Raw genomic sequence first — 21,568 nt, 5'->3', positions numbered from 1 at the left:
AATACAATTTTTAAACAGTAAAATCTTGTTATTAAGAACTTGTACGGATAATCCTACCAATTCTAGCGTAGCTGAAAATGCCAAAACAAGAATTAGAAGAGCACGTCATCAACCTCAAGAGAAGGGCATTGAATCTACGAGGAAAGTTAGAGCAAACCGAAGTTATATTTCAGTAAAAAATAAAACAATATTCGTGTTGAGATTTCATACGGTGTAAGCCCTTATAGTCCTGTATTTTTCAAAAGTACTGTATGGCCTACAACATAGGATGATCCAAACCGTCCATTTGATGGGCCATAACATAAATAGTTTGTGCCCAAAAAATCATTTACGTGTGATGATTTCAACCCTCCCATCTATAGAGGTTTTCATAATATGCATTTCCTCTATAGATCGAAGGGATATGATCATCCTATGGAAATGGTTTTTTTGAGCACAACCTATTTATGTTATGGCCCATCAAATGGACGGTTTGGATCATCCTACGGTGTACACCGTACAGTGCTTTTAGAAAAATAAGGGACTATTTACACCGTATAAAATCTCGTGTTGTGGTTACAATGCATTACATATGAACTCGAAACTACCAAAACCCTAAAATGGCCGTGCAAGACAATGAAAATGAGTACTTATTAGCCTTAATCTGATGGCCAGATCCGAACTTACGACAATTTGAAGTTGTGGACTTACGACTAGACATCTTTTGATCTTGGCTGTTTAGGAATTGCTCAACTCGACACACACCACATTCATATCACTTACACTGATAAGATAATCTTAAGTTCTTAACCGTTGGATCCCTGGCTTGATTTGTCCTTTTCTATCGAGTAAAACCCATGGATCGGACGGTTATGACTGGACGATTCTGATGCACAGGGTGACAGGGTCCACAATTTGGAGAGGCCACTACATTATGTAGTCATCGCAAAAGCCCTAAATTATTCCAACCATTAATCCAGTGAAGCAACTTGAAGAACACCACCACAAAAGCCTACCCCTTCAAATGACCTTAAACCTTTGATTGTAAGTTGTAAATGGACGATAGAAAACCAATAATCCACAAAAGCCTACACCACCCCCTTTACTTGCCTGCTTGTAAAAAACACTTGTTGCTTGTAAAAAAAAAACTTGTTGCTCAACTTAGCCAAGATCGAAGGTTTTGAAAAGTTTAGAATGCACTCTTCAACACTTTGATTCTCCGAATTTCGGTATGGTAATAATCTATAGATACATATATAGAAACCAGTGCAATTGTCAGGAATAATGACACCAAGTTGTTACAAATAAGTAGCTAGTGAGCCAGCATTTCAGTAGGAGCTATCAATGCATCGAGACCATTGCTCCCATTTCCAGTCTTACAACTTGTTGGGCCCTAATACAAAAGCTTGAAGCCTAAACCTGGCCTCAGCGGCCATGGCCAAGGATTCCTCACTTGGGTTTTCCTTAGCCGCGGCAACAGCACTCACATATGCCTTCCTCGCCTCTTCCATCTTCTGCATCTCAATCTCATCGACAGCTTCCTGTTCCAATCCGTTATTAAGCTACAAGGAATGCAGAATCACAGATTAACAGATACCCAAATTTTTATATAAATTAAAAAAAACATTATTGAAAAAGAGCAAAACATATACAAAGTAATGGATGTGTCGTGCACACAACCTCAACCGTGTTTTCTCTCAACCAAGCAACTTGCTGGAGTTGATGAAGAACTCGCTAAAGCAGGTCATCGATTTTTTATTTCAATCAAGTTTTGCCTTGGGAAAGTTCTTGCCGAGGATGACTATTTAAACAAGGAAATTCCAAACGGTTTCACACCAAGGGAAATGATTCAAATGAAACCAGAAGCAAATCACAAACATCAAAAACCCTCAACAAGGGAATTATCTTGTCGCGCCTCAACTCAACTCAACTCAACTCAACAAAGCCTTTGTCCTAAATTAGCTTGTCGTGCCTAACATGAGAAAATGGGATATCTCACTATGACTCAGATCTCAACTATGATACAGAACTTCCATGGCTCATTTTTTTATCAATTCTCGGTGGGGCAGCCAGTGCCAGAGGGTGAATATTTGCAGAAAATACATCTGTTTGCCCTGCTGTGTGGCGTAGCCGGAAGCGCGAAGAACAAGACGGGGGTTGAATGCCGTCGACCTCCATTCAAATAAACCCTTGAATCCACAAAGAACAAGATAATACCAAGAACAAAATCACCAGTTCTTTAATTTCAGCAAAATAAGCGAAAAACGTCCATACAAACCCATGGACATGAGTTTTTATAATAGATGTCCCCTCTTGGATTAGGACTCAACTTCTAGACTAAAACCTCTATTCCAACTGTGACTCAAATATCCTAAACGGTCAAACTCTTCTAATACTCAAAGATGGTCAAACTCTTCTAATACTCAAAGATTGAAAATTACTTGGACTATAACCAACATGCATATCAGATAACTTCCCACCCCTAAATAAACTCTAATAACATAAAAGACCACCATACACTAGGACTCCTTTTATAAGAAAAGAAACGTGTGGTGTTCTCCGGATCTTCCTTGGATTTATTAACCAAACGCCCCTCTCCTACTCCTAATGTAAGTAGGAAACGAGGGTTCTTTGACCACGTCAGTCCCTGCCACTTGAAGAGAACTCGACCTCGAGTTCGTTCGTAATGTCGCTATAGCACCTCCAACTTCAAACACTTTGACACGCCGATGCTTTGCTTTTTCCGAGTTGTAATTAGCTTTAGGCGGAGTAGGCTTCTTTTGGTTCCTTTTGACACCATCACGTATCACTTTCTTCTTGGATCTGGAAAATGACTCCTTTATTGTCAAGCATGATTGCCTCTCCACTTGAGAAGCTTTGGGGTCCTTCTCATCCGCCAAAGGTTGAAGTGCATAACTCTTGTTGTTTTGACGAACAACGAAGACGTTATCTCTCCCCTTATGAATTGAATCCCTGTCAAATTGCCAAGGCCTCCCCAACAAAAGCTGACATGTATCCATATTGATAACATCACAAAGAATTTCATCTTTAAAAGCACCAATTTCAAAAGGGATTCGACATTGTTCAGTTACTTTTTTTTCGTTACCCTTTGAAATCCAACCAAGCTTATAGGGAGTAGGGTGTTTCTCTATCTTTAACTTGAGCTTTTTTACCATGTCCTTTGACACGTAATTCTCCATGCTACCTCCATCAATGATGACGTTGCAAAACCTTTCTTTGACTATACACTTGCATCTGAAGAGATTGTTGCATTGTGTAAACTCCTCTACTTTTGATGTGCACATCACACGATGTATCACCAAGGATTGCCCAGGAGCACAAGTAGTAGGAATGGGATCGTCCGTATTTTCGTCCTCTTCATGCTCTTTTTCATTTCTTCATGTTTGTCACCAACGACTAGATTTGTCGTACGCCGGCCACCTTGGGGACACTGATTGGATTTGTGACCCACTTGGTTGCACTTGTAGCATATGATCCGTTGCTCGAACTGTGACTCGTACGGATCCCGTCGTGGAACTTGGGTAGCTGTCGAAGTACTAGGGACATCCCCACGTCCTCTTCCTTGTGTTGAGAATGCTTGAGCAGATTTACCCACCCCAACAGGAAGATCCAAAATCACCTTCTCTTTTGCCATCGGAACCGTCGTCTGCGATGTCTCTACCACGGTCTGACTCACGTAAAAACCTCTCTGAGGCGAACAGTTGAACATGGTCTCAACTTGTTCCGCCATCTTTACTGCCTCAGACAACGTCCAAATCGGGTGGAGAGCGATTTGATCATGGATCGCTTGATGAAGACCTCCTTTGTAGCATGCCACCCGTTTGCCTCGGTCTCCGAAATATCGTTTCTAGACGATAGCCGGTAGAACTCCTCTATAATCTCGAACCGATCTACTACATTGGCGACAATTTTCGTACTGCTGAAAGACTACTTGATCATAATCAATGGGAAGAAATCTCTGACGAAGGATTTGACGCATCCGTGCCTATGTACGGATTGGTCGCTTTCCCATCCTTGTACAAGAAAGTTGAAGTTGTTCCCACCATGCCAAAGCGCCTCCCTTGAGTTTGATGGCCACAAGTTTTGTCTTTTTCTCCTCGAGAACCTCCATATAATCGAAAAATCTCTCGACCGCCGCAAGCCGATCAAAAAAATCTTTTATACGGAGTTGGCCATTAAATTCGGGCAAATCCACCTTAATACGATATTCGCGATCATGAGCCACGGTTTGCAGAACACGACCACGGGTATGTCTCAGATGGATGCTGTCTTCGAATTCCTCCTCACTAGAGTAATCATCGTCGGGAAAATACGTAACTCTTGTGCGGGGACGTTGAACTCGATTTAGAGCTTGAGCTTCCCGTTGCGGATCACCTCGTCGATTTGGGGTTGCTCGCTCTCAATAAGATTCAACCGTGGCAATTGCTCCGCTATTTGATTAACGGTAGCCTGGAGAGAATTAAACATCTCCACTGTCACGGTTTGTTGATTTTCTCGTTCTCCGTAGGAAGCCATGGAAAGTAGCAAGGCTTTCATACCACCTGGCGTAGCCGGAAGCGCGAAGAACAAGACGGGGTTGAATGCTGTCAACCTCTGTTCAAATAAACCCTTGAACCCACAAGGGGCTGTTCTTTGAATCCACAAAGAACAAGATAATACCAAGAACAAAATTACCAGTTCTTTAATTTCAGCAAAATAAGCGAAAAACATCCATACAAACCCATGGACGTGAGTTTTTAAAATAGATGTCCCCTCTTGGATTAGGACTCAACTTCTAGACTAAAACCTCTATTCCAACTGTGACTCAAATATCCTAAACGGTCAAACTCTTCTAATACTCAAAGATTGAAAATTACTTAGACTCTAACCAACGTGCAAATCAGATAACTTCCCACCCCTAAATAAGCTATAATAACATAAAAGACCAACATACACTAGGACTCCTTTTATAAGAAAAGAAATGTGTAGTGTTCTCCGGATCTTCCTTGGATTTATTAACCAAACGCCCCTCTCCTACTCCTAATGAAAGTAGGAGACGAGGATTCTTTGACCACGTCACTGTGGGAAACATGGAGAGAAAGAAATGATAGAAACTTGTGAAATCATGTATGGGGGGTACATGAGCAAGGTATAGTGCAGTTGAAGAGAAGAGGGTGAGCCAAGAAAAGAAGTAATAATGGTCTGATGGAAAGAACCAAAGGATGGCATTCTTGAGGGCTTCATGGTAACGAAGACATGTAGGATAAAGTTGAGGTGTTTCTATTAAAGCCCTGCAGGTCTTGGGTACCCATCAAATAAGAGATCCAGTAAATGGGCTTTAACTGTTGGTATGCTTTTCTGTGATAGGTTAGATGGGAAATTACAAGATGGAGTCCTTGGAGGTTGACATGCATTAATGATGAGCAATGCGATGTAATACAAAGGGGAAAGAACTGCAAAAACAAAAGAAAATCCCACAATCTCACAACAGTCCTACCAACAAAAACATAGAGAGAGCAACATCTACAAGAAATGTTCGATCTAACAGAACAAAACAGCTTGGGGCAAGATGTTTCAATAAAGCCTTGGGGAAAATCCACGAAATGAAGAAAAATAACGCTTTTAGAAATTAAAAAAATAAAAATATATTCCACCACCTATGATTTAGGACATAAACTAAAGCTGATTGCAACTAAAAGAAATTTATTCCCAGAAGCCATCTAATCTAAAACAACGATTAACTTCTGGCCGCATCAATATGGCATCCACTAGGAATATCTTAGCTGAAGGTGTACAAGAATGCAAGAATTAAATATCAGGCAATTTGTGCACACAATAACCTCTGAAGTAAAATAAAGAAAGTGAACAAAAATAAAGGATATCTATAAACAAGAAAATGAATTCCGGCACTAGCAATTAAGAAAATAAACTAAAGCTAATTGCAAACTAAAAGAAATTTCTTTCCAGAAGCCATCTAAAGCAGCGATCAACCCTGGCTGGGATCTACTGGGTGATATTCATGTATTTATAAATTATGATCACATTTTACGAGAAGCTACTGAGGAAGAGGATGTCTTAGCTGGAGGTGTACAACAACGCAAAAGTTAATATGTTATGGCAATCTCTGCCATAATTTGTAATTTGCAGATGTATAACTTAATCAAAATACAATTTTATCAGTTTGTCCCGGTGAAGAAAGAGGGGCAAGTATATCACTTCCCTTACAGAATATGATGAAAATGCAATAAAAAAATTCAGGACAAATTAAGAGTTTCTTCATTAGACTTTAGGTTTCCTGTGAATTTTTATCATCCACAAAAATTGCGCCAATCTTTTGGTATAGTTCTTGTCATTCAACAAGTTGGAAAATGCCGATAATTTGTCAATAAATAGGAAAAGGAACAAGAGCAATTATATAGGATGAGCTTCCTATGTAATAATAAATGAACGAAAAAGAAAAGAAAAGAAATGAAGATAAAGTTTACCATATATGGCAACTCATCCAGATGATAGGGATGGGTATTGTCCTCCTCAGTGTACACAGCCAAATCAGTCCTAGCCAGTTCGTCAAAAACCTGCATAAATGTTGAGACTTCACCTTGCAAGGAGTCTAGATCCTCTTGAAGCTTCTCGGCTTTTCTATTAGATTGCATTGCTTCCCACTGTAATTTTTCTAGTGCTGCTTGCTTATCTGCAAGCTTAATCTGCATAAGGAAAAACAAGGTGTGAATTTTCATGGGATGGACAATTTTTTTTTTTTTTTGAGAGAGAGAGAAATCACTTGATAGTCAAAACAAATCAACATTAGTCTCAACGTTACTAGGTTGTGGGTACAAGTACGTAGCAAAGTCTGGCAGTGGCGACAATATCTAAATTATGTGCAACCAAAACAGCTACATAGAAGTGTTCGTTGTGAAAAACGTTGATCTAGGATTGATGGAACTGCAAATAAACGGAAAAATCAAACAAAAAAGCACCGACGAAGAACACACAAGATTTACATGGCTTGAAGTGTTCTGTTACTACCTCTACAAGTGAAGGTGAGCGCCACTATATGCGAAGATAACAAAGCACAAGATACAATCTACAACCAAGACCTTACATATAACTGCAACCTTAGTTCCTCAGTACAAGAGTTTCACCCAAACACAAACAATGTGACTTTCACATAATGAAAATATCCATATTTTGTGCTTTAGAGGCACTGCTCCTAATCCCAGACACTGTACCTTGGGGATCCATAAACAGATACTGGAAGAGGCTTTATCATTGTACCAGGTAGATGTATCTTCTCCAAAGCGGCATCCTCATATATGTACTGTCAATGAAATTATATTTGAAATCGATATGCTTGGTCCTTGAATAATATAATTGTTTTTTCGCAAAATATATCACACTTTAGCCATCACAATGCGCAGCGGTCTATCCTACATATGCCCAAGTCTCCAGCTAGTATTGTCAATCATATAGCTCCGTCCGCTTCTCAGTCAATGCCATGTCCTATGCTTTCTGTCCTAGCAATGCAACTGTCGAATGTAAAGTCGACCTCCAACTCATAAATAACTTTCAAGAACAAAGCCATAGCCGCTAGTGGACCTCTCGCATCCAAGTCCTTGGTGTAATAAGGATTCACAAACCCAACACAGCCGGTATTGGCATTATTCAAACACAGCCTATAGAATCCATGTGAAGCACCAGAACAACTCCTCCCTAATACACTTGCATACAGAAAATGGGACATGTCATCTCTCTCATCATCCATCCTCGATAGAGTTAATATAAGTTTGACGTAGAGCGCAACGGCGGAAGCGATCTAGATCTATATTTTTTTTTATTTTTTTATTTTTATTTTTGGAGGAGATAGGGATCTTGATCTTACTTCGGGCGTGGGGACGCTCGAGATTGGATCGAATCTGAAATTTTTTTATTTACTTTTGGCGTTTTGAAAAATAAGGAGAAATTTCGGATCTGGTTCTTCGTTTGGGAGCTCCTGCAACCTAGCTAAGGAAGGAGAAGCTCTAACCAAGCATCTGTAGTGTGTAGGAGGTGACCGGATTATTCATCTTCTTACCTAGAGTTGTTTGTAATCCTTGTTGCAAACAAGGACCTGATATCATTCCGGAAATTCGGTAAGGATCCATTTGCCCCATCGATTGGAGACGTGTTACTGGATTTCCATATATCTTTTTTCTGTTCTTGTTGAGTTTCAAAGAAATTTTCCTCAGGGAAATCGAAATCCAATGAATTGCTCGTATGTTTCCTTGCTATTTCATTTTTCTTAGCAATTGAATAAAGAAGCCCCTGCATTTCCGATTAAAATTCTTGGAGAAGGTTTCTGTAGCATAGCTTAAGGTCGTTGCATGCTCTATATTTTTGGGCAAAATTAACCATCAGAATTGTTTGGATCAGAGAAGGTATTGTTTACAGCTCCCTATCCCATTTTGGCACCAAAATTCGCTCCGATCCACCTGCAAGCCACTATATTCGGTCAGCATTAGCAGCCCAAATTACCTGCATAAATCGATCTGCTAGACCAAGTGACAGATTGTATTCTTTCTCATCTAATATAGAGTTTTGTAATCCACTGGCATTGAACATTTTGGCACTTAATTTTCAGAGTCAAAATTTATGCTTGGATCTTGTTTGTGTAAATGGCATATCCAATACAATTGATACATTGAGTTGCTCTCAAGGGAAGGAAAGAATGAAACTGAGAGTGAGCCTCCTTTAATTTTGAGATGTTAAGAATTGAATGGAAAACAGCTTGCAAGTGGACAACCCAAGATGAAGCTACATTGTCATTTCAAAGGACTTGCTCTTAGTGCCCTTGCATGCCTACTTTTGATCTTAATTGTATGATAGAAATTAAGAACCAAGTGGAGATTGAAGGCCTATTGTAATACTTTCCTTCCAACTACCATTGGCTTGCTCTACATCAAAGCTGGAAGTGGGTTGCGAATGCGAACAAAGTACTCACTGGCTTTGAATCTTGCTTTCTAAAACCACTGAAGGATTTTCTCAATGTACTTCCTCTGAGACAAGCCCACTCTGTCCAACTTATCTCTTTATATGTCCACCGAAAATCTTGTGCAGCACCTAAGTCATTCACATACAATCACTGCTAAGTCGATCTGTCAAGTTGTTCGTTCCAGACATAATTTTCACTACAATAAGCATATCATCAACATACAAAAGCAAATAAACAAAAGTATCATCAGTAAGTCTTCTAAAATAAGCACAGTTATCATACTCACCTCTAGTGTAGTTTTGCCTTACCATAAATGCATCAAATCGCTTGTACCAGAGTAGACATTTTTAGATCATAAAGCAATTTCTCCAGCTTGCAGGCATGATCCTCCTTGCCTTGAATCTTGAACTTTAAACCCCTCTAATTGATGCATGTAAATCTGCTCTTCGCCATGTAAGAACAATGTCTAGGCAGCAAGCTACTCTATCTCAAGGTCAAACAATGCAATACTAGACATTAACGTAGAGATAGAAGTGCTACTGGAGAGAAAATGTCATAATAGTCGACACCTTCCTTCTACCTGTAGCATTAGCTATCAACCATGATTTGCATTCATCTCCATCAGTTCCAAGAGTTTGCATGCTTTGACCTGGATAACATAACAAGTTCTCATATCTGATTTCTGGGAAGAGATTTTAACTCCTTACCTATGGTGGATACTAGAAGAGAGAGAAAGAGAAGAGAGGGGAGGGGGGGCAGCACATAATCAACAATCCTTGAACATATACTGGAAGAGGCTTAATCATCGTGCCGGGTAGATTTATCTACTCTAAAGAAACAACATCCTCATATATGAGTTTGTGAATGAAATGATACTTGAAATCAATATGCCTGGCTGTCGAATAATATAATTGTGTTTTCACAAATTAAAAATATCTCACTTTGGCCATCATAACGTGTTGTGTTCGTATCCTACATATGGAAGTCACCAGCTAGCCTTGTCAACCAAATAGCTCCATCCACTTCTCAGTCAATGCCATGTCCTATGCTTTCTGTCCTAGCAATGCAACTGTCGAATGTAAAGTCGACCTCCAACTCACAGCAGCACTTGCAAGAATAAAGGCATAGCCGATAGTAGACCTCTCGCATACAAGTCCTCGGCGTAATAAAAATTCACAAACCCAACACAGCCTGTATTGCTACTATTCAAACAAACACACAGCCTATAGTGTCATATAATCAATGTCAAACACCGGTGACCAAACCAACAACCCTACAGGTCAGATATGCTCCGACCATATGGGCCAGTTACTAAAAAAGAGAAGTTTCTCCTAATCTGAACTTTTAATTTGGATTTTATTTGTCAAACTTGATCATTTAGCCTAAAGTTAGATTTTAGATCTCCAAAACCTCTTCAAAACGCTCAATAATCATCCCTTTATCTTCCTAAACCCATTATCTCCCAAGTTGTCCTACATAAACTTGTGTTCCGTTTAGGAACTATGTAAGTGCTGCATTCCATATAACCCCTGAACCTACTGCATTACATTTTGCACATCATGTTCTAAAATAAGTGTTTCTAGATGTCCAATATTACCAAGTAATAGGGTTCATAGCAATATGGCACTATAATATCCTTCACCTTTTTGTTAAATGGTGGAATTTTATTAAAGCGAAAAGCCAAAGCCATGACTGAGATGATCTGGGCACGCACGTATAGATATATGTGTGTGTGAAAATTCCCACTAAAAGGGATACACAATATACAGAATTAAGTAATTAACAAGGTCATCCAAATATAAATACCTTGGCGTCGGAGAGCTGTAGATGAGCAGACCTAATTAATGAGTCCTTCTCTGCAACTTGGCGTTTAAGTTCATTAAACTCCACATGAAGGGAATTCATCTGGTTCATAGAATTCTCTATAGATTTCAGATTTTCCTCTTTCTCTGTTAATTTCTTCTGCAGATCCTCCACCTGTTCCTGCAGGACTACCAAATCGTCCCTATCCTTCTCTGCTGCCATTGCCCTTGACGAGAAAATTGAGTAGTCATCAGCCCAGCTGTCTCGATTGTCTCGAATGATGTTTTTGCTTGGATCATTCTCTACATGATCCCTAGGCTTTTTGGAGGGAATTGTTTGAGCTGTTTTCCTGCCTTTTGGGTCAACAATCTGCAAGTTCAATATGAGTTCATTTAATTAATCAATCATTATAAAAACCTTATAGGCACTGAAACATGTTAGAGATGTTAAAACTGTATACATAGGAAAATGTAATTATTAAAAAAATGAGGCTGCAAAAGGTATGCTTAGAAACTGCAGATGAATGATGCCCAGACTATTAACTCGAGCATAGATATTCTCAATTTAGAAAAAACCTTATTAAAACCAACATCGTCTCTTTACATGTCATATTCAAAGAATTAGCAAATATATATCCCAGTTTCCTCTGGAGAAGTATGGTAATTGGTACGATCCTTAGAGAAATGCAGCCAACTAGATGCCTTTGACAAGAATCTAGAAGAGAACTGATGACTTTTTATGTGAAAAAAGTCTTTTTGTAATTCAAACTTACAATGGGGTGTTTTTAGTCTTTATATGTATGTTTTTGGGCTTCCCTCCAAAAAGACTAAAGTCATGAGAAAACTTTAGTCCTAGATGGGAAGTGTGAGAGGATGAGAGTGGCCATATATATACTTTCACTCTCTTAACCTTGTGAATAAGCAAGAGGTCATAGGGATCCTACGCGCACGGATCGCCCACTTGGGTCCGGTGGGCTTTTGATCTTACCACACACGCGCGCCGCCCGGCCCGGCTCGGCTCGGCCGGCCGCGCGCGTGGACCTAAGGCTTTTCTTTTTATTTATTTATTTTTCCTTTTAACGGTTAAGAATTTATTTAATTTTGTTCTAACTCTTTTTTTACCGTTTGAGATTCCTTAATCGTGGTTTAGTGACCGTTTGGAAAACGTCTCTCACGCACTAAAAGAGTGCGACGTTTCACCCTAACGTGTCAATTACTTTTCTATATAAATCGGTTTTAGAGAAAACAGAAGGACATCCTTGACAAATTCTTCTTCTGCTCTTTCTCTTCTCTGGTTTTTCTCTCTGGTTTTCTGCTCAAGGCTATTGGCAAATATAAGCGAGTTCTTAAGCATCCAGGCTGCATGAGTGCACACCCCTGAAGCGAGAGTTGTTGTATCCTGGAGGCATACGCCGAGACGCCCATCTGCACCGTTGATTCGTCATAGTGGGGGCAAGATTTGCCTTAAGGACAGCGAAGATTCTTCGTGCCTCAACTCGATAAGTGATCTAACGATTTCTTTTTTCCTTTACAGATTATTATTGCAGAAAATAGTATTATTGATCTCTGTCTTCAACTTGTGAGGTTAATTTGTTATAAGGTATTCTCGAATCCTAAATTACAGATTTGCACATCATTTTTCTAACAAGAACAACCGAGAGAAGGATGGAATAATGGCACATTTTTCGGTTCCATGGTGTATAAACAGCAAAACAATTCTATTTTGCTAGAAGTAAAACTACAAGCAGGTAAAAAGACAGTGAAAGAGTTCATGACTAGAAAGGCTGAGAAACAAATGGAACGCAAGCCTCCATGGCTTCATACTATGATTGGTCTTCTTCATTGAGGGCAGGAGGCACTATAAGATGAATGCTTAAATTAAATGCACTTCAAGCCATCCCACCTCTATCAATATCGGCAAAGTGATTCTCGGATACAGTCTCACTTTAGTACACCATCAACTGATACCTAGCTATAGAGAATGCCAAAAGATAAAAAACCAATAATCAGAAGTGCTGGGTAAGGATCATACCAATTTGTTCTATGACTTATTACAAAGTTCTGAAATCTAAAAATCATTCATTTTAATGACATCAACCCTTAAGCTTCAAGTGGATTTTTTACAGTATATGTGAATGCAAAAAATATAATGTCAACCCTAGTTGCATATGAGATTTTAAGACCCTGACTGAGTGACGAGATGTCCTGAGAGTGGATTGAAACTTTGAGAATCACAAAAAAAATGAAGAATATAGTCATAGTTAATCTCATATTCTTATTTCGATAGTTGAAAGAACACTAAGAAACATCATCTTCTAATGTCCAACAGAAGCAAAGATTTTAAAGTCAATTGCGCATTAGTTGAAAAATAAAAAGGAAAATTTACAGTACAGTTTTATTGATATGGTCATAAATGATATCGAGGAAACACAGTTCAAGTACTGACTGATCATGAGACGAGAAACAAAGCAGCTCGTATGAAGCTTATCCATCAGAAGAAGAAAAAAATATCTCTACTATACTTCGCAAGGAAACCATGACAATTATTTCTGTACAGAAATAACATTATCCATGACTTCTTTAATTATATGAAGGCAATGAAGATTGCAGCACCATAATCCCTTTTATTAAAACCAATACAAAAAGTCCAAATCGATCAAATTTAGTCATAACCCCCACAAGGGCATTGAGAAATTTCCCATGTCAGACACAAATGAAATGAAACAAAGAACATATATCCACTGGAGAATAAAACAAATAAACCCAAAATTGTATGCTTCAGTCTAAAATCATAAATTCAATTGAAAACCCCAAACGCCTACACAATGTGTGTGTGTGTGTGTGTGTGTGTGTGTGTGTGTGTGTGTGTGTGTGTGAGAGAGAGAGAGAGAGAGAGAGAGAGAGAGGATAACAGTACAGTAAATAGATGAAACCAACAGATACAATCGGTTAATTGCCAGAAACGATTAAATTGAGAACTTCAAAATGGCAATGCTTACCTTCTTAGGGTAAGATTCTCGTGAAGGCGTAGGAGTATAGATGAGGGAGGCACGGCGCGTAAATGACGTTTTCGCCCTCCGATCCTGAAAATAACTGAACTCGACTAAGAAAAGGAAATTTTACAAGTGAGAAGGAGAAGAAATGATCGAAGAGCTTACCATGAGAGATTCAACGAGTGGGACCATCTCGACGAGGTTTTTGTAGAGTACTCTATCGACATTTCCGTTGTTTCCATGACCATTCGGGGAAGAAGAAGAAGAGTGTTTTTCATCTGAATGCCATGCGTTTGGATCTAAGAAACTTCCATTTTCCCTCTCTAGATCTTCAAAATGCTGTTGCTCCAACATCTCGCTCAGACGATCTTTCGGATCAAAGAACCCTAGATTTTTTTTTCCCCCCTCTGAGAGAGAGAGAGAGAGAGAGAGAGAGAGAGAGAGAAAGAGCAGAGACTCGATTTGGACTTTGTTCGTTTTCCTTCCGGACAGGGGCCTCTTTGTTGGGGAATAAGATTTTGATTTTTGAAAAGGGATTCATATATCGTATTAATAATGCCCTTGAAATTTTTTATAATATACGGAATTGCCACTTTTGGATTGCTTTAGAATAGCGCGACCTCATTGGAATATAATGAGCCACCCCACATCCCACTATTATATTTTGTGGCCTGCAGTGCTATATGTATATGTATAATAGGAAAAGTTAACTTCGAATGTTTTCCCAAGTTATTTAAGATCTTATAGATGTAAAGGTCTTCATAGCTTTTAACTAGGGGTGCAACTCGGGTCAGGCGGGTCGGGTTTTGAAGAACCCTACCCTACCCATATAAATATCTCGGGTCGCGTTGGGTATGGTTTTTTTTTCTTACAGAAAACCCACAATTTCCAAACCCGGCCCTACCCATTATAATTCTCGAGTCGGGTCGGATTTTTTCACGTTGACTCGCTACAGAAAAAAAAAACAAATCTTCACACCAAAAATCTCTAAATTTATATGATCAAGTGTATAAATTTAAGAAGGAAACTATATTTCTACATCACAACCATGATCACCTCAATGAAAATAATTATATCAATATATTGAAAAATAATTTGCTATGTTATTCAAGAGATAATTAAAAATGTCATAGTACACCTACGCAAGTCGGGCCGGATTTCGAGTTTTTTTTCTTTAAACCCGACCCTACCGAAGACCCATGATTTCTAAACCCGACCCATGCTATTTTCAGGTCGGGTCGACCCACGGGTAGAACCTGACCCAAGTTGCACCCCTACTTTTACGTATCTACTACATGTAAATGTAATTTAGAGGAATGGAAAAATCAAGGGTGCTCTTGCAAAAAAGAATGCTAGACTCACGTGACCAAAGTGCATTTAATAATCTTTCATTGTAAATGCACTTTAGTCATGTGCAGCCAATAGGGGCACCCTTTCAGCCCATTTTGGCAAGGGTGCCCTTGAGTTTAGCATGCCTCATGTGATGGAGGTTGAACGAATATCACGTTTCTTCCGGCTTCAATCCAGTGGGTGAGAAGTTTCCTCTAATCTAAAAGATCAAAAGCACCATCAGAGTTGTGATCCTAACTGTCACAATCGTGTTGTTAAGATTCTATTAGTTGTCATCCAGTGCAAAATCTCCCACGATGGAAGAGAAAGTACAATTAGATGAGATGAGGAAGAAAGAAAAAAGGAAAGAATTCACCTTTGTTGCATTTCAAAGTCCCCCTTAAACTCTCTCCTAAAACAGAGGCTTAAAGATACAGAGGATTCAGAACTGTTAAAGATCTTTAAACGATTGTTTTTTGCTCGACCATTGGATCTAGAACAAAAAATCCTCATGACAGATCGCTCACCTAGATGGGAGAAAAATCTCACTTGTAAAATCATTCCACTGATCCTATCAATGGCCGTTTGGATACGCGGGTTTTAGAATCCAGGATTTTAGTTAGAAAACAGTGTAAAAGAGGGTTCATGATCAAGCTGTTGTATGCTGTCCTGACAGCATTTCTTGGATTTTAAGTGAGAAATTCAGGTTTTAAAAATCTCTCCTGCATCCTGAGATTTCTAAAATCTGAAAATATGGGAGGATATATTACTCTCTTACTGACAGAAAGAAGGGCGAGAAGTCAAAAATGACGGTTGGTACGCTTCTTCTCTTGTCTCTTAGCTACAATTTTGAAGAAATCCTGGATTCTAAAATCCATGTATCCAAACAACCCCTTAGAGTTTGACATATTGAATGTGAGCCATTGGATATATTTATTGCATTATTATTTTGCAAGCCATTAGTCAGTATCAATGTAGATGAGCAACAATCCAGAAGCAACATATATCAAGTGATCTTAACCATCAAATTTGTAGACTTCTGCAGATTGAATGTAGGCCATTGATTATTTTTCTCAGCGGATAGGCATTGAATTAGGTATCAATGTGAATTAGGAACATTTGATCAATGGTCCAAAACGTATTCCTTGTGATGATGAGAAACCTGAAAAGAAAAACTCTTCATCCTTTCTTGATTTAGCACGAGTGAAGCAGTTGAACTCTAAGATAGTTGTGGCAGTTTGGTAGCTTCATACAAGGCCAGGGGTATTTGTAGTTCTAAAAGTAAAACGGCCGGCTTGACATTGCGCTCTGGGAGAGTGAAGATAACGGAAAACCTCCTTAATTAATTTTAAGGCCCTGTTTGTTTTGGGTTTTGAGGATTAATTAAAATTAGGGATTTGCTAGGACTTTTCTCGAAAAGCCTTTTTGTGGCCGGCTTTTGCATGTGAGACCATCCACATAGGTTGACTTTTGACAGATTTTGTCTTTTCTATTTAATTCATACGAGGTGGCATCTCTCACAAGCAAAGGCCAGCCATGAAATAGCTTTCCGCGAAATTGCCTAGCAAATCCCTTAAAATTATTGGACTCAAAATTACTTTTCGAATCACACAATACAAACATGGCCTTAATTCCGAATCCAATACAACGGATCCACTTCATATCGGATCCACCTATGTCTCAGTCACGATCCATTCAAATACCTTATCGGTCGGATCGGATTCGGATTGTTCTTCAGATCCTACTTCCCTCGTCCTCGTATCAATCATGATACATTTCAAATTGGACCGTCCATCAGAGCGTCCTAGTAGGTCCTACTTATGTTGTACAGATTTAAAATTCTCAAAAGAGTACGACGAGTTGCAACTGCACTTAAAGTCAGTAGCTAGAGAAGGAAAAGATCAAAGAGGCCGAGTCAGACTTGAGACAGATGAATGAACAAATATTGGAAATAGAAATTGCTCGAAAGGTAGATATGGCTTATTTTTACTAAAATACCCTTGAAATAATACTTAATGTTATAAAAATTGAAGGTTATTTTCATAAAATAGTATAATAATATGGGAATTTAGAATGTCACGCGGGATTGTCCGGATCCTAGTAATGTGTCTAGGTCCTGTCCATTAAGCTTCGGATTTGGAGAGTCCATCGGTGTCTGGATCCTTTGACACCCTTACTAGTAATCAGTTTTGGACTCACAGTGGGTCCTAAAAATCCAAAACAAACACGGCCTTAATTTAAAATTAAAAAATCAGTCTTGGACTCAAAATCTGAAGATTTTTGACAACCCTCCCCCACATCCACATGCCCAGAAAATAAAGGAGCCGCAATATGATACAATTAAATTGTGTATTCATATCAATGCAAATCTCCAAGGGAGGTATCAATTAGCACATTTTTATTGTTTTTGGTGTTGGGGATTCTTAATCAATTAGCTACGTGTATGTGATCCAGACCATTCTCATATGGTGATCCTAATCACAGATGAACTGTAGCACAAAAACCATACCAATAGAGTGATTCTAATCATCTGAACAGAGTACTTTTAATCATTGAGGCTCCATTTATTTCGACGTAAAAATGGGCGTAAATTTTGTTTTATGTTGTAAAAATGCACATAAAACAAATTTTACATCCAGTTTTACGTCGAAAGAAACTGAGCCTGAATGTAAAATACTAGTCAGCTTTTATTTTTGAACTGTCCATTTGCATACGTAAAAGGTCACTTGATCAATTGTTAGAATCACCATCGTCTGATTTTACATTCAATGAACTATCAAAGGATCACTAATCCCGAATTATCAAAGGTTTCAAAGGCATGCAGCATCGATCTGGCAAATACGAATGGTCTGGATCGCTTATGTGACACATCAGATTAGGGATCACTGATCCTGAGATAGATAGAAAAGAAGTTCCAATAAGTTAATTGTAATCACCTAACAACATTATCTCCTCCTGATAAGCAAAAACGATGGTGACACAGCACACGTGGTGATCGGGACCTTCATCTGGTGGACCATCAAAAGCAACCTAGTGGGTCCAGGCCCGGTGCCAACATCTAAATCGCAAGTTTGAGTCGTCCAAGAATCGGCTTAAAAGAGGATGCCTTTTTCACCATGCGCGATAAAATGGTGTAGAGTCCTTGGATGAGAAGGGGACCAAGGGTAATGGGCTATATTTTGGATGGCCAACAATATGAACGGACCCGATTACACATTGTAGCATTGTCTTAAAAGATTTTACTATACTATTTTAGATGGCCAACGATATGAATGGACCGATACCTAACAAGATTTCCTTGGCTTCAATGGAATAACCTTGCAAGTTACAATACAATGATGTAATCAAGGTTTTAAATTTTCGGCCGACATCTGAAATTTCAGATTTCGGACAACACCGAAACTGAAATTGCCTAAACCGAAATTCAACCTAAATTTTTAATTATATAGCTCTTTTCTTTTTCTAGATGAAATAAAAATTTATAATTTTTTGTGTACCTGATTTCGGCCGAATATTCGGTTTCAGTGAGGGCCAAAATTTAAAACTTTGGATGTGATTCATTGATGTTAATCTTGTGGAATTGCTGGGGACCATCGCAGAAGGCATTTCACAGGCGGGCTGTCGCATGAGATAGCAGCCACATAGGCTCACTTCTCAACAGAATTTGTCTTTTCATTTAATTCATTGAAGTGGCAGCCCTAGCAAATCCCTATTCTTATCGAGATAATATATGGTATGGAATGGTAAAATAACAGAAGCCTCTAGATGGGTTGACACCGTAAACAAACTTTCCACCACTTGGCGGATAAAGAGCGTCTGGACAAATGGACAAACGGAGCAGACATTGTCCCCTATTTGGCTTTTGGACTATGAGTTGTTGCCCTAGATTAGACATTGTCTTCTATTAATTGGGCTTTTGAACTAGTTTTTTCGCCCTACGTTTAAGACTTCTATCTTGTCATATAGTCTCTTTGAAAAGAATAGAATAATTCGACTATAGTTTTGAGGCACCACCTTCCTATCAAGTACTTAATAGGGTTGTTGCTTACATTAAAGCCAAAGGACATCAAATTGGCAGAAGTCTTTTCTCCTCCTCTTCCGAACAAATGAAGGAGATCTGCCTTTATATTGTAGAGGACGACTCAGAAGGCTAGGAATACGACTGCATGAGAGAGAGAGAGAGATATTTAAATTAAATCTCAAGTTCATCGAGTATTTTATCTTCAAAATTAAAGGGAATGATACAATGAGAAGCCGTGATAAGAGAGGCCTAATCTGGTCCCATCCACACGACAAGCCTGATCTAGATCTTTAATTTTGTAGGTCCTACCATGAAGATGACTTGTCCAAAAAATCATACTTATTCCAACTGGCTTGCAAATAGATGGTTAAAGCTCCATTTCTTAATTTAGACGTAAAACGGGCGTAAAACAAAGTCTACAAAGATTGGATGTAAAATTTGTTTTTTTGTAAAAAAAATTTATGAGCAATTTAGGTCGAAATTAAGAAAAAAAACCTAGTTAAGTAAAAATAATCAATGGTTAATGTTCGAGTTAAATGATCAAATGGTTGCAAATGCTCAAATCTTATCACATTATTTATTCATGAACGACCCAGATCATGTTGATATCATGTGAGTGGGCCCAAGTCAAGCATCTCTTGCACTCATCTTATTAAGAGCTTCCCATAGTAACACATGCCTTGGATTATTAAAAAATAACGACCAGCTTCTAACCATATTAGATATTCTTCCACATCTCTGAAAAATTCTCTCTCTTGTAACATTGTGATATAGTGTCTAGGTATTTTGCAAAACCCATTTAGCAGACCCAGTTTCAATACGAGAAATAGACTCATCCTCGACAGACAAATTTTGCCGCCAATACAATAAAAGGAGCTGTCCCGAGTAGAAAAAGGGGGCGAATATATACTCCTCCCCTCGTCCTTCCCAAGAGGACCTCTTACATTACCTCACCATATAAGGGAAGGTGAGCTGGTGTCGTCACCAATCCGTTTATTTTACTTGATCTTTTTATTTGCCCACTCAACTAAGATCGAAAAAATATTTCTTAAGGCTCTGTTTCTTTTGAATTTCGAGAAACGATTGTGAGTCCAAAACTGATTATTTGACTCGGAGTCCAAAACTGATTGTGAGTCCAAAACATAAGTGGCACCATAAGTGACACTTGTGGTGCTACTTATGCCATATTATGAAAAATGGGACTGCCCAACAACGTCATATTAATGCATTTTGAGATAGTTGGCGTGTCTTTATAGCTTCGTAAATATCTATTCTACAAAGAGGGAAGGGGTATTTTAGTGTTCACACTGACGTGGGCAGTCCCATTTTTCATAATATGACATAAGTGGCACCATACAAGTCAGACGTTTGCACAAGAAATTCAAAACATCTCCCTTCACCATGTTGTCTTGTTAAAATAAAGTAGCTGTTACGATTCTTAGTTAGACACTTTCAGTGCTTGTGTGCAATGCGAACATGATTGAATCCATTGATCTAATCATTTATCATTGTGCTGATAATATTATCCTAGGCCTCTGATTCCATTGGATCACGTAACCATCATCCCTCTTTAAGAGATCTGTAATGAGTTCATGAATACAATTTTCTTATTTTATATTAAGATACATTATATTTTGAAGTTAAATCATTTTTAACAATGGTGCTTTCCAAAATCATAACATGTGAATTAAGAACTCTAGGAGAGGATGAGCCATGCTATGCCAAAGGAGTCATCTCGATGGGGATGACTCATCGTGTAGGTTGACTCATCCTGATGGGGACGACTCACCAGGTATGACAAATATCCTTCCTGGTGAGAGAGTGGTTACCTAAGTGGTTGTATGCGACTTCATAGGAGAGTATTGTGGAACAATATCTATATTTATTACACCAAGGAAAATGACACTATGGATTTGAAAAGAGGTCTAAAAATCCCAAGATCTTTATTGATTTAAAAAGTTTAACCTAAACTCTTTTTTCCAGCCATTGACGGAGCATTAGATCTAGGCCATTCATCGTGTTGCCAATTTGCCATTACTACGGAGATATCACTGCATGCCTACAGAACACACTTATGAGATGATCCTAACTATTTGACTGGTGACTTGCAAACGTATCATTAGAAAATCTCAAGCAATGGCCCACATTTAAATCCTCTTTGGATGCCACCAAAATTTGTCCTTATTTTAAAATAATAATATTTTAATTTAATATCATTTGCAAATGAGACATTAAGACCGATCATTTCGCTGACTCAATAATTTCTAAAACTATTTTAACCATTGTTTACAATTAATTATATTTAACTTCAAAGCCAATCGTATATAAGATTTTATGCAATAAATATATGGGAAATGATATTTACGCCCCTTTTATCACCAGGGACACCCATTTGCCAGTGTACTGTGCAATCAAAGCCTCTGGATTTTTCTGACATAAAGTACATGAGCCCCCTTTTTGCCATTGATACACTGAC

General features: G+C 38.6%; 1 protein-coding gene across 2 annotated transcripts; it reads right to left on the bottom strand.

Moving 5' to 3' along the window:
- Positions 1–1,157: 1,157 nt before the first annotated feature.
- MPB2C (movement protein binding protein 2C) lies at positions 1,158–14,273 on the bottom strand. 2 transcript variants are annotated; one of them, XM_077381468.1, is made up of 5 exons: positions 13,908–14,273; positions 13,749–13,832; positions 10,754–11,119; positions 6,465–6,683; positions 1,158–1,520 (listed from the first exon to the last, which is right to left on the bottom strand). In XM_077381468.1, exons 1-5 carry the CDS (start codon positions 14,094–14,096, stop codon positions 1,356–1,358), a joined length of 1,023 nt encoding a protein of 340 aa, XP_077237583.1. In that variant the 5' UTR covers positions 14,097–14,273; the 3' UTR covers positions 1,158–1,355. The 2 variants fall into 2 exon arrangements, with proteins under 2 accessions (XP_077237583.1, XP_077237581.1); XM_077381466.1 differs by having other exon boundaries at positions 1,158–1,541; positions 13,908–14,252.
- Positions 14,274–21,568: the final 7,295 nt, after the last annotated feature.

Source organism: Tasmannia lanceolata, unplaced genomic scaffold (assembly GCF_043159265.1).
Source record: "Tasmannia lanceolata isolate RefF3 unplaced genomic scaffold, GAP_Taslan_0.1 ptg000006l, whole genome shotgun sequence".
Lineage (NCBI taxonomy): Eukaryota > Viridiplantae > Streptophyta > Magnoliopsida > Canellales > Winteraceae > Tasmannia > Tasmannia lanceolata.
This window is presented reverse-complemented; position numbering and strand designations above follow the sequence as displayed.

Coding starts and splice junctions, on each gene's coding strand:
- MPB2C (XM_077381466.1), bottom strand. CDS start 14,096: ATGTTGGAGCAACAGCATTTTGAAGATCTAGAGAGGGAAAATGGAAGT. Junction 6,684..10,753: donor TACAGCTCTCCGACGCCAAG/GTATTTATATTT, acceptor TTCCTTATGCAG/ATTAAGCTTGCAGATAAGCA. Junction 1,542..6,464: donor TGGATGAGTTGCCATATATG/GTAAACTTTATC, acceptor CATTCCTTGTAG/CTTAATAACGGATTGGAACA.